This window comes from Acomys minous (assembly GCF_964271855.1).
Source record: "Acomys minous genome assembly, chromosome: 10".
NCBI lineage: Eukaryota > Metazoa > Chordata > Mammalia > Rodentia > Muridae > Acomys > Acomys minous.
Genome location: NC_140491.1, coordinates 35,596,001 through 35,610,156, shown reverse-complemented (window position 1 = coordinate 35,610,156; position 14,156 = coordinate 35,596,001). Strand labels below are relative to the sequence as shown.

At 49.8% G+C, this 14,156-nt stretch overlaps 1 protein-coding gene across 2 annotated transcripts in view; it reads left to right on the top strand.

Annotated features, from left to right (window-relative positions):
* The window catches only part of LIMK2 (LIM domain kinase 2), a 74,528-nt gene that overhangs the window by 41,778 nt on the left and 18,594 nt on the right, over nt 1-14,156 (top strand). For both annotated transcript variants that reach the window (XM_084799274.1, XM_084799275.1), the window contains one exon: nt 12,780-12,915. In XM_084799274.1, the coding sequence (XP_084655400.1) occupies nt 12,780-12,915 (136 nt within the window). The remainder of the gene's footprint in view (nt 1-12,779; nt 12,916-14,156) is intronic.

Below are 14,156 nucleotides of genomic sequence, written 5' to 3'. Positions count from 1 at the left end.
CTGGGGAAAGCACAAATGGGGTGCCATTCTGTAACCTTCACATGCCTTACCTACAGGCCGTGCTGCCTGCCCAGGAATTTGTCCCAACAAGCAGGATGGGCAGGTTTTGCCAAACTGAAAGCTGGCAAGGCCTGGGCGTGGGGAGCCTGGTACACAGTAGGCACTGTATACGTGTTCTCTTAATGGCAAGCACATTTGCCCCAGCCTTGAGGGGTTTCTCAGCCCCCAGACCTGCACAACTGTAGGGGTTCTCTGTGAGCCTTTCATGGGGAGGTGTGGAAACTTTCTTCCTCCGACCTGTCTGTCTTTGCTCTCTGCTCCACCCCACCTTCAAGAGAAACTCCCCAGGGGGGTTTCTGGCCCTCTGGGTCCCTCCTGAAAGGAGCCATTCCTGCCTGGGGTGGGGCTTGTTTTTATTCTTTGGGAGAAACCTGTTTTTTGGAGGGCTGCCTCCCCTTCACCAGCAGTCCTGCCTAAATTTTTCTCTCCACCCCAACTTGGTGGCCAGACCTCACCACTAGGATAGTAATCGGTTGCGTCCCTTGCCAGAACAGCAGCTACCAGGAGGTTTCAGTGAAGTGGTCGGGCCCTTGTAGAGTGGTGGGGAGCACAGTGGCCGAGAGGGGGACTGGCCTTGGATACTGACTACAGCAGCCATCCTGCTAGGCACTTTATCATAACTTTCATCTATCAAGCCGACACAGATTACGTAGCCCCGCTTCACCCACAGAGCTACCACTCTCAACCGCCGCCCCACGGTCCCCTTAGCTGGCTTGTTTTGGTTTTGGTGTTTCTTGTCCTTCGGGGCAGACACTGCAGCTCCTTCTGTCCACCTCTCCCTCCCATACCTGTTCTCGGCTTTGCTTCCCTCCTTCCCTGTCAGAACAGGGAAGGGATGGTTTGCCAGGGTTACTGAAGGCCCCCCACCCCCCCACCCCCCACATTGTGGAAGGCCGTTGGTCTTGAGTTTAGGAGGTAGGTTTTACCATAGGGGATCCAAATGCCAGGTGGAACACCAGGTGTTCGAGTGGCCTCTTGTTCAGACCCTTCTTGTTCCTCTACATCCTGGGATCCTGGAAAGGCATCCCGGGTGGGGGAGGGGCTGCTCCTTTATCGTCCAGGAGCGGGTGTGCCCCTTTTAATCTTTGTGGTCATGACACTTCTCTGGAGCTGCCGCCAGAGCAGGTAATGGACTTTCGAGAGCCAGGTCCCCAGGGCCTCCCAGGTCCAAGAGCCCTTTGTCTTGTTCCAGGGCGGCCTCTCTGGGAAACCTGATGACCTCACCTCCATTCCCCAGGCTCTGTTTGCCCAGCTGGAATCAAAAGGGCACTGACTCGCAGTAGACCCCTCTGCCCTCTCCCAAATGAGAGGCCACATTCCTGAAGCTGCTGCTGAAGGGATAGCCAGCACGCCGCCCCACGGGCCTTTGTGTCCCAGGGGAGGGACCGCCTGGACTCCCGCTTTCCAAGCTTCCAGGCTAAATCACTACCTGGTCATAAAGCTGCGGCCCATCAGCCTCCTCCCTCGTCATGTGCTCCTCTGTGACCAAGTGTCTGTCCCTCCCTTCCGGAGGCCTGTTTGTTCCGACACAGAATGCAGGGATTAAGCTCCCTGGACTCCGTCAAACAAGTTAAGTCCTTGACCCTCGGGCCTCTGGAGGAGTAAAGTCCGTAAGAGTTCTAGGGCTGTGGTTGCAAAAAAGGTGGTGACGCAACCAGATTCCATGGGACATGATCAGGCGTGACCATGTGATGGGGAAAGAGGGGAGTGAAGGATGTCATTTCTGTGCCTCACTCGTCTTCCCTGCCTGCCCCAGGTGTGAGTGGCACGGCGCAACCTTAGGTCCTCCCAAGTGAGGAACCAGCTCAAATTGGAGCTTACAGAACAGCTACCTCAGAGGGTGGTCTCTCTGTCCAGTGCTGGTGAAGCCAGGTGGCACACGCTCATCAGAAAGGTTTCTCCGTGTAGCCTTGTGTCTTGGACTCACTGTGTAGGCCAGGCTGGCCTTGAACTCACAGACATCTGCCTGTCTCTGCCTCCCCTGAGTGCTGGGATTACAGGTGTGCACCACTGTACCGGGCTTGTCACTGAATTATGTTCCCCAGTTGATAGTGACGTGTGCTTCCTGTCTTTAGAGGAATTCTCTTTTATAAAATTTCCCTTAATGTCCAAGATGGGTTTAATGAGCTTGGTTTATACATTCATTCTTTTTTTTTTTTTTAAAGATTTATTTATTATTTATATAGTATTCTGCCCACACACAAGAAGGCACCAGATCTCATTACAGGTGGTTGTAAAGCCACCATGTGGTTGCTGGGAATTGAACTCGGGACCTTCGGAACAGCAGCCGGTGCTCTTAAACCTTTGAACCATCTCTCCAGCCGTATATATTATTTCTTTAAAAACAAAAACAAAGGGAAAAAAAACACATCTGCGTTATAAAGCAAGCCGTGTTTAAAAAGAAAACTACTCAAGTTAGCAGTCGCCTTTGGCAGCCTCCTTCAGCCTTCTTAGACTACCTGAAAACGAAGTGCTGCGATCAGGTGAGTGGTTGCCAACTGTAACTTGTTTGGCTACTCTCAGAGGTATAGGAACCTGTACTCCGCCCCCCCCCCTTGGCAGAGGAAACACCCCCTGGTGAGCGGCACAGACTCCATGAACTGCCAGCCCCTGCCAGACTCTGGCTTTGACCAGAGCCGCATCAGTGTACTCTTTATTGCTGAGCAGAAGCAGCTTGGTACAGCTCTACTTTTGTCTAAAAAAAAAAAAAAAACAGCGTAGCAGCATACTCCACAAGAATTACAGTGTTTGGCAGACCATTTCAATCCATAGTCTGCAGGAAGACGCAACAGAGGGCTGTGTGGTGGTGGATCCGAGTCTCCAGGTCCCTGTCAGAGCTGCCCTTGTGAGCCCTGGAGGACAATTGGCCCCCCTGCTTCGTGGAACTCTCAGGTGACACGGAAGCTAACAGTAGCAGCCACAGCTGCCTCTCAACCGAGCCTTCCCCAGGACTCAGGAGTTACTTGTTTTAATGCTTTAATGTGCGTAAATCCACTGAAATGGTGGCTCTGCAGTGTGGTTGGGGAGTAAACCCTGGTCTGAGGAATTTGCATGTGTGTGAAGGTGAAGCCTGTATCCCGTGGCTCCTCTCAACACTTCCCTTACCTGTTGGTCCTTACATATAATGCACAGTAAAGGTCCTGATGGCCAGGGCTCTACAGAAAATGCATTTTAGGACCTTCTTTTTCTCCTGAGAAGCCTGCTTAGCTCTAGGTGAGAAGCAGACCCACATTCCCTGGGCATGGGAAGAAGAGGTCTGGCTCCACTTGCCCTTGCTGCTCCCAACTTGGAGAAGGAAGGACACCAACTTTTCCTGGGCACCTGCTGCGAGCATCACATGGGCCATTACACTTGGGTGGGTGGGTGGGTGGTTTGGTTTGGTTGTTTGCTTTGAGTTTTTTGTTGTTGTTGTTGTTTGTTTGTTTGTTTGTTTTTTGGTTTTTCAAGACAGGGTTTCTCAGCCAGGCGTGGTGGCGCACGCCTTTAATCCTAGCACTCAGGAGGCAGAGGCAGGCGGATCACTGTGAGTTCAAGGCCAGCCTGGTCTACAAAGTGAGTCCAGGACAGCCAGGGATACACAGAGAAACCCTGTCTCAAAAAACCAAAAAAAAAAAAAAAAAAAAAAAGACAGGGTTTCTCTGTGTAGCCCTGGCTGTCCTAAACTAACTTTGTAGACCAGGCTGGCCTCGAACTCACAGAGATCCGCCTGCCTCTGCCTAGTGCTGGAATTAAAGGCGTGTGCCACCACGCCCGGCTGTTGTTGTTGTTTTTCAAGACAGGGTTTCTCTGTGTAGCCTTGGCTGTCCTGGACTTGCTTTGTAGATCAAACTGGCCTCAAACTCGCAGAGGTCTACCTGCCTCTGCCTCCAAGAGTGCTGGGATCACAGGTGTGTGCCACCACACCCAGCTCTGTTGTAACTTCCATAGCTCCCCGAGAGTCTTTAAGTAACTGGCTGCTGTGAAAGGTGGCAATTACACGTGAAATCTCAGCTGATGTGTTCTCTGCAGATCCAGGGCTAAGTGAAGTGACCGAGCTCTCACTTTCTTACTCCCCGGGCCACCTGCAGTGTGTTAGCTGCCGGTGTGAGCTGTCCTTAGCTTCTGTATGTGGCTTCCTCTGTGCGTCTCTGAGGTTTTAGCTCTATACACTCTGGGTCCCCAGGAGACAGAGGAACGCACCTGAGCCCTGGCCCTGGGGTCTGCAGTTAGAGCAGATTTGGGCTTTCTCTTAAAGCTTTCAAAAATGGAAAGCTGGTAGGAAATGTGGCTTTTGAGAATCTGAGGTGGGGCATTTTTTGATTGGGGCCTTATTTCTACTTTGGATTCTTTAGCAGACCTTGCTACCGGAGAGCAGAACACTGGGTGAGTGAATGAACAGTGAATGGTTCCAAGTTCATTAACTATGTGGGCAAAGGAGAAGCATCATAAAGGGTTAAAATTCACACGGGAGCTGTCATGGTTCCAGTCTCCTCATTGGAGACAAGAACCCGGAGCTGGAAGTTCCCTCTTTTAAAAAAAAAAAAAAATGCCAATGCTGCTGGGTGTGGTGGCACACACCTTTAATCCCAGCACTAGGGAGGCAGAGGCAGGTGGATCCCTGTGGGTCTGAGGCCAGCCTGGTCTATAAAGGAGTCCAGGACAGCCAGAGTGACAAAGAGAAACCCTGTCATGAACCCCACCCCTCCAAAAAGACATTCTGCATCACTGAGATACACTGCCTAGCCAAGCACACAAAGATTCAGACCCCAGTTCCATCCCTTGCATGTTGGACAACTATCAGCAGATGTTGTTAGTACCTAAGCTAGCACTTTAAACTCTCCTGTGCCCCAACAGTCCTGTTGTGTTCTTTGGCCAAAACGGAGCTTAAGGGACCTATAGCCAGGTGCTGTCAGCTGCTCGCCATGCTGAGCTTCCGAAGCATTCCATGACCCATGACATGTGCATCCGTGAGGCCGCTCTCCAGCCAGGTGTGTTCCCCAGCAGGCTGGTGTGGCTGTCTCCTGCATGCCCACACTTGTTTCCCTGCCTGTTCCCTTGCCTGGCTAGAGAGCTGCTTGCATCAAACAAAAGCAGGATGTTGGCAGTAGAAAGGAGGGTGTGTTCTGGTGCTCCCATGGCCTGAGGTGGCGCACATACCATTGTGAGGGTGTAACAGAGCCCAGGCCTGCAGTTGGCTGCAGATGTGCCTGCGCCAGCTTCGCACTACAGCAGATTGGAGACAGACAGGTCCTCATGGCATGGGATCTTTGTGCTCTCACCCTGGCTTATGGTTCTCCACACGCGCGCCTCATCTTCAGTTTGAAAGCATTCGCTGAAGGCCTGCTCTGCCTAGCCCTAGGTGTGGATGCTGGCTGCACCAAGAAGAAATAGGGCCCTGACTCTACCTTTAAGGACTTCACAGTCTGATAGAAGGGAAGGAAGCTTACCCAAGAGCATTAAGGCGGGAGGCAGGAAAGAAGCCCTCGGAGTCTAATGCTAGCTCCCTGATAGATGCCACTCAGAACCACTGAACCAGCACGGCCAGCCTGAGCGCTTGTGACGTGTTACTAGTTCACAAATGAGAACACAGAGGAGCTAGCCAGAGATCCCATAGATGGCAAATGGTAGTCCAGAGCTTGGAGCCTCAAGTCTTCCAAATTGAGGGAGCCCAGGGGACAGTCCACCCATCATTTCATAAGCAAAGAACCTGAACCCACAGAAGGGAAGCAGTTTATTCGGGGAATGTAGCACCGAGGAGCTTGAACTTAGCTCGCTTCTAAATTGGAGCTCAGCACACCTCTAGGCTCGTCAAATCCATATTATATCTGTATATTCTGTGTACCACACTCAGCTCCCAAGAGCCTGGCGTGGCATAAGGTGTCCATAGCCTCCATAAATCAAGCAGAAAAGCCACAGAGTGGGAGCAGCGCCCACCGGCAGTTGGGCACTCCATGTACCAGGCCTTGTTTCTCTAGCCCTCCTGGCTCCGCAGCTGGCCTCTGCTGCTTCAGTCACACTCGGGAACAGCGGTGCTGGTGGCCTCTGCTGTTACATTTGGTTTAGATCTTCTCTAGAAGCTGACCCAGGGCACCTCATATCTGTCTTACAAATCTGCACTGCCTAGCAAGTTGTCATAATGCTGTCCTTGCATTGTGAAATACAATGTGAAATATGCATTAACCTATTTGGTCCTCCTTCTACCTGGGTCTTTTTTTTTTTTTTTTTTTTTTTGAGGCAGGGTTTCTCTGTGTACCCCTGGTTGTTCTGGAACCTACTCCATAGACCAGGCTGGCTTTGAACTCAGAGAGATCCACCTGCCTCTGCCTCCGGATTGCTGAGATTAAAGGCATGCACCATCACTGCTTTTTAAAGACTCTCCCCCACCCCACCCCCAGATGTCCTGGACTACCTTTTTTCTTTTAGATTAGAATATAATTACATCATTTCCTCCCTTTCTTTCTTCTAGCCCTTTCTACGTACCACCTTCTCTCAAATTCATGGCCTCTTTTTCTTTAGTCGTTACATCTTTTTTCCCTAAGTATAAAAATACTACCTGCTCAGCCTGTGCTGTTACTTGTTACGCATAGGCTTTCAGAGCCAGCCATTTGGTGTTGAACAGACAGTTAGGGAAGGCTGTCTCTCCCACTAGCAGCATTCCATGGTTGCCTGTAGTTCTTTATTTAGGGTTGAGGTCTTGTGAGCCTTGCTCCTTCCGTAGGGTGTGGTTCATGTTTAGGCAGCCATGTTGGTGAGACTTCATGGGGGTGGCTTCTGTGACATTTCTAGGAAACAAAATTTCGCATCCCACTTCCCATTGCTCTGCATGCTCCAATCTTCCCGTCCTCCCTGGCTTGGTGGTCCTTGAGCCTTAGGTCTGGGAGTTGGGATATAGATGCATCACGTAGCACTGGGCTCAAGAACCTTGCGTTTTGATCAGTTGTGGTTTTATGTAAGTCTCAGTCCTGCTCGGCCCTGGAGGAGGACCCTGACATTGGCTGTGTGTAGTGGGATGCTGTTAACCATACCTGGGTTAACCATAACCAGGCTTCAGAGAAAGCGAGGCATGGTGGTGAATGTCTTTAGTACCAGTACTTGAAGATGGAGATCTCTGAGTTCCCAGCCAGCCAAGGCCATAGTAAGACTGCCTCAAACAAATAAACAAATAAACAAAACCCCTAAGAGACCTTGTCCAAGCTGAGTATAGTGGGAAGTTGAGGCAGGAGGATTGCTGTGAGCCTAGGACTAGCCTGAGTTACAAAGTGAACCATGATCTCAAAACGAACGAACAAACAAACAAAATAACAAGGCCAGGCATGGCGGTGCATGCCTTTAATGCCAGCACTCAGGAGGCAGAAGCAGGAGGATATCTGAGTTAGAAGCTAGCCTGGTCTACACAGTGAGTTCCAGGACAGCCAAGAGTGCATAGAAAGATTGTCTCAATAAAAATAAAAATAAACAAACGTTGCCAAAAGCTGCCTAACTAGTACAGTGACTATGCAATGACATATGAGCTATCACCTTTAATTGCAGTTAACATTTATTGTGTCCCTACTGTGCTGGGCCTTTTATATAAGCCAATTGTACATTTTTGTTTGTTTGTTTTGTTTTTGTTTTTCAAGACAGGGGTTCTCTGTGTAGCCTTGGCTGTCCTAGACTCACTTTGTAGACCAGGCTGGCCTCGAACTCACAGAGATCCACCTGCCTCTGCCTCCTGAGTGCTGGAATTAAAGGTGTGTGCCACACGCCCGGCTTCAGTTGTACATTTATACATATTGTCTCATTAATTTTCACAGCAGTCTATTTGTAGATGAGGAACTGAACAGAGAAGTAAAGTATATTACGCAGGCATAATTAGTAAGTGGCAGGGCTAGGAGCCCTACCAAGGGCCGCCCCATGTGACATCTGAGATGCAAGAATGTAGCCAATGTCAGACAAAGACAAAGCCTTTGCCACTTCCTGGAGACAGTCTAGCCCACATAGCTGTAGAGCCTACAGTCCTTGGATCTGCTTGTGAGACCCATCTCAATTAAAAGGGAGTCTAAAAGGAAGGAGGTGCATTGGCTGGGTGGCCAGGGGCTGGCTCTTAGCTGCGTGTGCTGGCAGCTAAGGAAATGGAAGCTGCCTGTGTGGACAGGTTGAGAACACACCTGAACTGACTGTGGAGCAGAACTATGCAACCTGGTGACAGCTGTTACTCTCCCCTCAACCCCACCCCATCCCCCGCAGACAGGGTTTCTCTGTGTAACCTTGGCTGTCCCGGACTCGCTTTGTAGACCAAGCTGTCCTTGAACGCATAGCAATTCGCCTGCCTCTGCCTCCCTGTGTGCTAGGATTAAAGGCATGCCACCATGCCCAGCTGACAGCTGTTTTTGTTTTTTGTTGTTGTTGTTTCCCAAGGCAGGGTTTCTCTGTGCAGCCTTGGCTGTCCTAGATTCATTTTATAGACCAAGCTTGCCTGGAACTCAACAGTCATCCACCTGCCTCTCGAGTGCTGGGATTAAAGGCGGGCACCACCACACTCGGCCAGCTGTTACTCTTAAGGCTAAGAAAAGTTAAATTCACTAGGCGTGTTGGTGCTTACCTTCAATCCTAGCACTCAAGAGGCAGAGGCAGGCAGATCTCTGAGGTCAAGGCAGCCTGGTCTACAGAGTAAATTCCAGACAGGCAGAAGTACATAGTGAGACTGTCTCACAAAACGGGGCGTGAGGAGGGGAATGGAATTAACAAATTTCGTAGTCTAATTATAATCTAAATTAAAATTTGATCAAATGTTACCAAAATTGTTGCTCATAGAAATTTCTTATTTTACTCTAAAGCTGAACCCAAGGTTTAGGTATTTATTGGTCTACTGTCTTTCTAGGCTTTTAAAGCCACACTCTTGCCAGGCTCAGTGGCGCGTTCCTGCAATCCCAGCACTCTGGGGCCAGAGGCAGGCAGATCACTGAATTTGAGGCCAGCCTGCTCTACAAAGGGAGTCCAGGACAGCCAGGGCTACACAGAGAAACCCTGTTTTAAAAAACAAAACAAATGAACACCCCCCCGATTTTTACAAATTCAATAGGAAACATATCTGATATTTTGAATTTTATTTATCAGCTCACATAGCAGTATAAATCACACTCAAACTTGTTGTTGTTGTTGTTTCAGCGCTCTGTGAGGCTGGAATGATGGTTCACTGCGTATGAACGCTCGCACAGTAGATTGACCTCAAACTCACGCAGATCCTCCTGCCTCAGTCTCCCACAGGCTGGGTTTAAAGGAACATGCTACCATCACTCAATGAAAATTAACTTTAAAAACCCAAACCAAACCAGAACAAAACAAAAAACACCTCTCTGTTGGGGGCCAGAAGGATGACTGAGGGGTAAAGGCCTCCTGAGCGGATTTCAGTCCTGGGAAGGTGGAAGGAGAGGACCAGCTCCACAGAGTTGTCCTTGACCAACAGTGACACCCACCGCATATGTATGAGCCCAATACTAAGTACTGGTTGAGCCCTCTGTGTCTCTGCTGAGATGGTGGTGTGACCGTTGACAGAGTGCTTGCCTAGGGTTCATGAAGCTCTGGGCTCAGTCTGAACCCCTCATAAAACCAAGTGTGAGAAGGTGTGGAATAAGTTCGATGTAAATATATATTTGTATGAAATTTTTTCAAAAGTATATATTGCTTTTGACACAGGGTCTCTCTGTGTAGCCCGGGCTGACGTGGAACTCCCACTGTAGACAAGGCTGGCCCCCTAACTTACAGAGATCTGTCTGCCTCTGCTTCCTGAGTTCTGGAATTAAAGGAGTGTGCCATCCAAGCCCAGCTCAAAAATAATTTTTAAATGTATATTGCATAATACCAACACTCAGGAGATGAGGGCAAACAGACCGGAAGTTCAAAGTAATTTTCAGTTTTGTAGCAGAGTTTGAAGCCAGCTTGGGATCCATGAGGCCCAGTCTCAAACAACAACAAAAAGCCTTCCACATCTGCCCACCCCCATGCTTATATTTTAGAAAAGTTAAAATTGAGCTGGGCGTGGTGGCTTTAATGGGAGGCAGAGGCAGGCAGGATCACTGTGAGTTTGAGGCCAGCCTGGCCTACAAAGTGAGTCCAGGACAGTCTAGGCTAACACAGAGAAACCCTATCTCGAAAAAGCAAACAGGGGGCGGGGAGGGAAGAAAAGTTAAAAGTAATCACCTCTGGTAGCCATTCTTATTCAACCCACAGTCTTAAGCCAGTGCTCTATTGCTGTGAAGAAACAACACAACCAAGGAAATTCTCATAAAAGAAAGCATTTAAGCAGGTGGAGTGGTGCCCACTTGTAATCCTATCGCTCAGGGAGGCAGAGGCAGGCAAATCTCTGAGGTAAAGGCCACTAGCCTGGTCTACAAAGCGAGTCCAGGATAGCCAGGGCTACACAGAGGAACCCTGTCTCCACAAACAAATAAACAGACAGAACATTTAATTAGGGGCTTGCTTATAGTTTTATGGTGAGGAACATGACGGCCTGGCAGTGCAGCAGTGGAGAGAGTTATATCCTGGTCCATAGGCAGAAAGAGACAAGGGCACGCCCCACGTGACACACCTCCTCCAATAAGGGCACGCCCCCTAGTCCTTCTAATCCTTTCAAACAGTTCCACTCTCTGGTGACTAAGCTTTCAAATATATGACCTATAGAGGGCATTCTTCTTTTTTTAAATTGGTGGTGTTAGCCCTGACACATTCTCCACCTCCCCAATGCTCACTATTTTATTTTTATTTAATGTGCATTGGTGTTTTGCGTGTATGTATGTGTGATAGTGTTGGATCCTCTAGAACTGGAATTACAGACAGTTATGAGCTGCCATGTGGGCCTGGATCCTCTGGAAGAGCAGCCAGTGATTGAACTGCTGAGCACCCGCACCCCCACCCCCCAGGGCTCTCCAGCCGCATGCCGGGGGCTCCGCCGCTCTCCCCTGCCAATTCTCATTTCATTTTATTGGAGCCAGAGAGATGGCCCAGTGGTTAAAAACACTTGTTGCTTCCAGAGGACCTAAGTTCGGTTTCCTGCACAGATATGATCTTTTATAACCATTCTTGACTGCAGTTCTAGGGGATCTGATGACCTCTTCTGACCTCCACACATGGTGTATATACATACATGCAGACAAAACACACTCATAAAAGAAATAAATCTGAGTATTTTTAAAGATTTTATGGGATGGAGAGATGGTGGCTCAGCAGTTAAGAGCATTGGCTGCTCTTCCAGAGTACCAGGTTCAATTCCCAGCAACCACACGGCAACTCACAACCATCTGTGACTCCATTTCACAGAGACCTGGCATCCTCACACACACAGACATGCATGCAGGTGAAGCACCAACGCACATTTGAAAAAAATCATCTTTTTTTTTTAAAGGTTTTACTGTATTACTTTTAATTAATTTATTGTATGTCAGGTCCAAAAGAAACTGGGGACAAATGGCTAACTGTGGTGCCTGTTAGCGTACCAAAGCACAGCCGGCCTCTGGTACCACAACTATGGTGCCTGTTAGCGTACCAAAGCACAGCCGGCCTCCGGTACCACAACCATGGTGCCTGTTAGCGTACCAAAGCACAGCGGCCTCTGGTACCACAACCACCTTCCATTCTTCTCAGTTCTTCTCACGCCTTCCCCTGTCCTACGTCCCCAGCTTGTGGGCTTTCCCACCCCAGGCTTCTCATCCCGCCGTAGCCCTGACATTTCAGCTGTGCACCCTCTTCTGTCTTCCTCCCTTGGCCCCCTCTCTCCATCTTCCTCCCTTGATGTCCTTATCTCTCTCCTCTCCTGGCCCGGTCCAGTCTGCTGGCCATGGTCCCTTTAACGCTTTGCCTCTCTTCCAGATGCCTCTGGCTGTACTGTCCCTCCTCTCTATAGTAAAAACCTCCCCCCCAACCATACCTTGGAGCAGTTGTGCCCTCAGTTTAGTTTATTCACTGTTTATCTGTGGCTAGGTGTGTGCGTGTGTGAGTGCAGGTGCTACTGTAGGTCAGAGGTGTTGGACCTGCCTGCCCCCAGCCCCTACCCCCGCCAACTGAAGTTATGAACAGTCATTGTGAGCCACTGGAGTGCACGAAATAGACCTCTGGTCCTCTCCAAGAGTGCATGAAGTATCTTTGTTTTTGTTTTTCAGTTTTCCTCCTCAAGAACATAATGCTGTGGTGACTTGGTTTTGAAGTGGGGCGATTGAGGGGGCTTTGTGGTTTCTTTGGGGGGTTGGTTTGGGGGGGTTGTCATTGAAACATCTACCTAGTTTTTTGTTTGTTTGTTGTTTTGTTTTTTTGAGACAAGGTTTCTCTGTGTAGCCTTGGATGTCCTGGACTCACTTTGTAGACCAGGCTGGGCTCGAACTCATAGCGATCCACCTGCCTCTGCTTCCCAGAGTGCCGGAATTAAAGGCGCATGCCACCACCACCACCACCGGCTCTAGTTAACTGGGGACATATGTGGATTTGAGGGACATCCACACACTCCACACATTTTCCAGGAGAGGGTTCTTGGATCTTCGAAGTTCTCACTGGGCTCCAGGACTCAAAGTACCTGCTCCCAGGGGCAGGCAACACAGCACAGCTGGTTCTGGAGCCTTGTTTGCTCAGAAGGAGGGCAGTAAACTGTAGCTTTGCCCTGCCCTGTCTTTGGAAGAGGAGAGGACGGCGCGTTTTGTCATTAGACTGGGAGCCAGGCGCACTGTGCGGCGGCCTGCGGAGCGCTCCAGCAGCATGTCTCTTCTGTCCTGCAGGTGTTCCGAGTGCCAGGAGTCGCTCACCAACTGGTACTACGAGAAGGATGGGAAACTCTACTGCCACAAGGACTACTGGGCCAAGTTTGGCGAGTTCTGCCATGGGTGCTCCCTGCTAATGACAGGACCTGCCATGGTGAGCGACCTGCACCTCCGCCCCTCACTGTCCGCAGGCCACTGACAGCCCTTCCTGTTCCCCCACGATCAGTCATCGTTGGGGCTTCAGCAACAGCCTGTCCTTTATCATTCCCTCAGCCATAGGAGTGTGTCGAGCCCTTACTAAAAGACGGTCTTGTCTTCCCTCTGTCCTGCTCGGTCCAGAGGACCATCTGCCATAGCTGTGGTTCCGGATCCAGCAAGTGGGTTTGTTAAGTATATGGCAAGCAAAAGTAGTCGCATGAGCAGTGTAGCGGCCAGTAGGATGCATCAGATCCCCGGCAAACTCCACCATATCAGGCATCGTAACTTTTAGCACACACTGCTGGAGTGGCCTCAAGTCAGAGGCTCACAAACCTCCAACAGAAGGACTGGGGAAGGCAGTGAGAGAGCCAGCTGCAGTTCCTGATGGAGAAACAGAGTCCTAGTAGGGGAGCGTCCTCCAGGTAAAGCTTCCAAGTGAAAGAACAAAAGCCAGAAAGGAACATCAAACCAGGTGTTTATGGGCAGTGGTGGTGGCACATGCCTTTAGTCCCAGCACTTGGGAGACAGAGGCAGGTAGATCTATGAGTCCAGCCTGGTCTACAGCGCAAGTTCTAAGGCTATAGAGGAACTGTCTCAAAAAAAGAAGAAAAAAAAAAGTAATTACATTATCTATAAAGCCTCGCAGTGGTAATGCGGGCCTATAATCCCAGCACCCAGAAGGCAGAGGCAGGTGTCTCAGTGAGTTCTAGGACAGCCTGGTCTGCAAAGCAAAACTAGACCAGCCAAGGCTACACAGAGACACAGAAACCCTGTCTGAGAACCAAAAAAAAAAAAAAAAAAAAAAAAGGAAAGAAAGAAAGAAACAGGGCAAGTGTAAGAGATGGAGGGAGGGAGAGGGGGAGAGAGAGACTGGACATTTACAGCTTCCAGCAGAAACTGACGGGAAGTTGAGGCAGAGTGGCTGAACTGACAGCCTCTAAACCTACTGCAGGCACTTTGGGGGTTTTTGTTTTTTGTTTTTTCAAGACAGGGTTTCTCTGTGTAGCCTTGGCTGTCCTGGACTGGCTTTGTGGATCAGGCTGGCCTAGAACTCACAGCCATCTGCCTGCCTCTGCCTCCTGAGTGCTGGGATTAAAGGCGTGCTCCCTGTCAGAACAAGGATAGCGGAGTAAGCCCATCTCAGGCAAGGGATCTTGGAAGACATTTCGAGATAAGCATGCTCAGTCTGAAATGGAA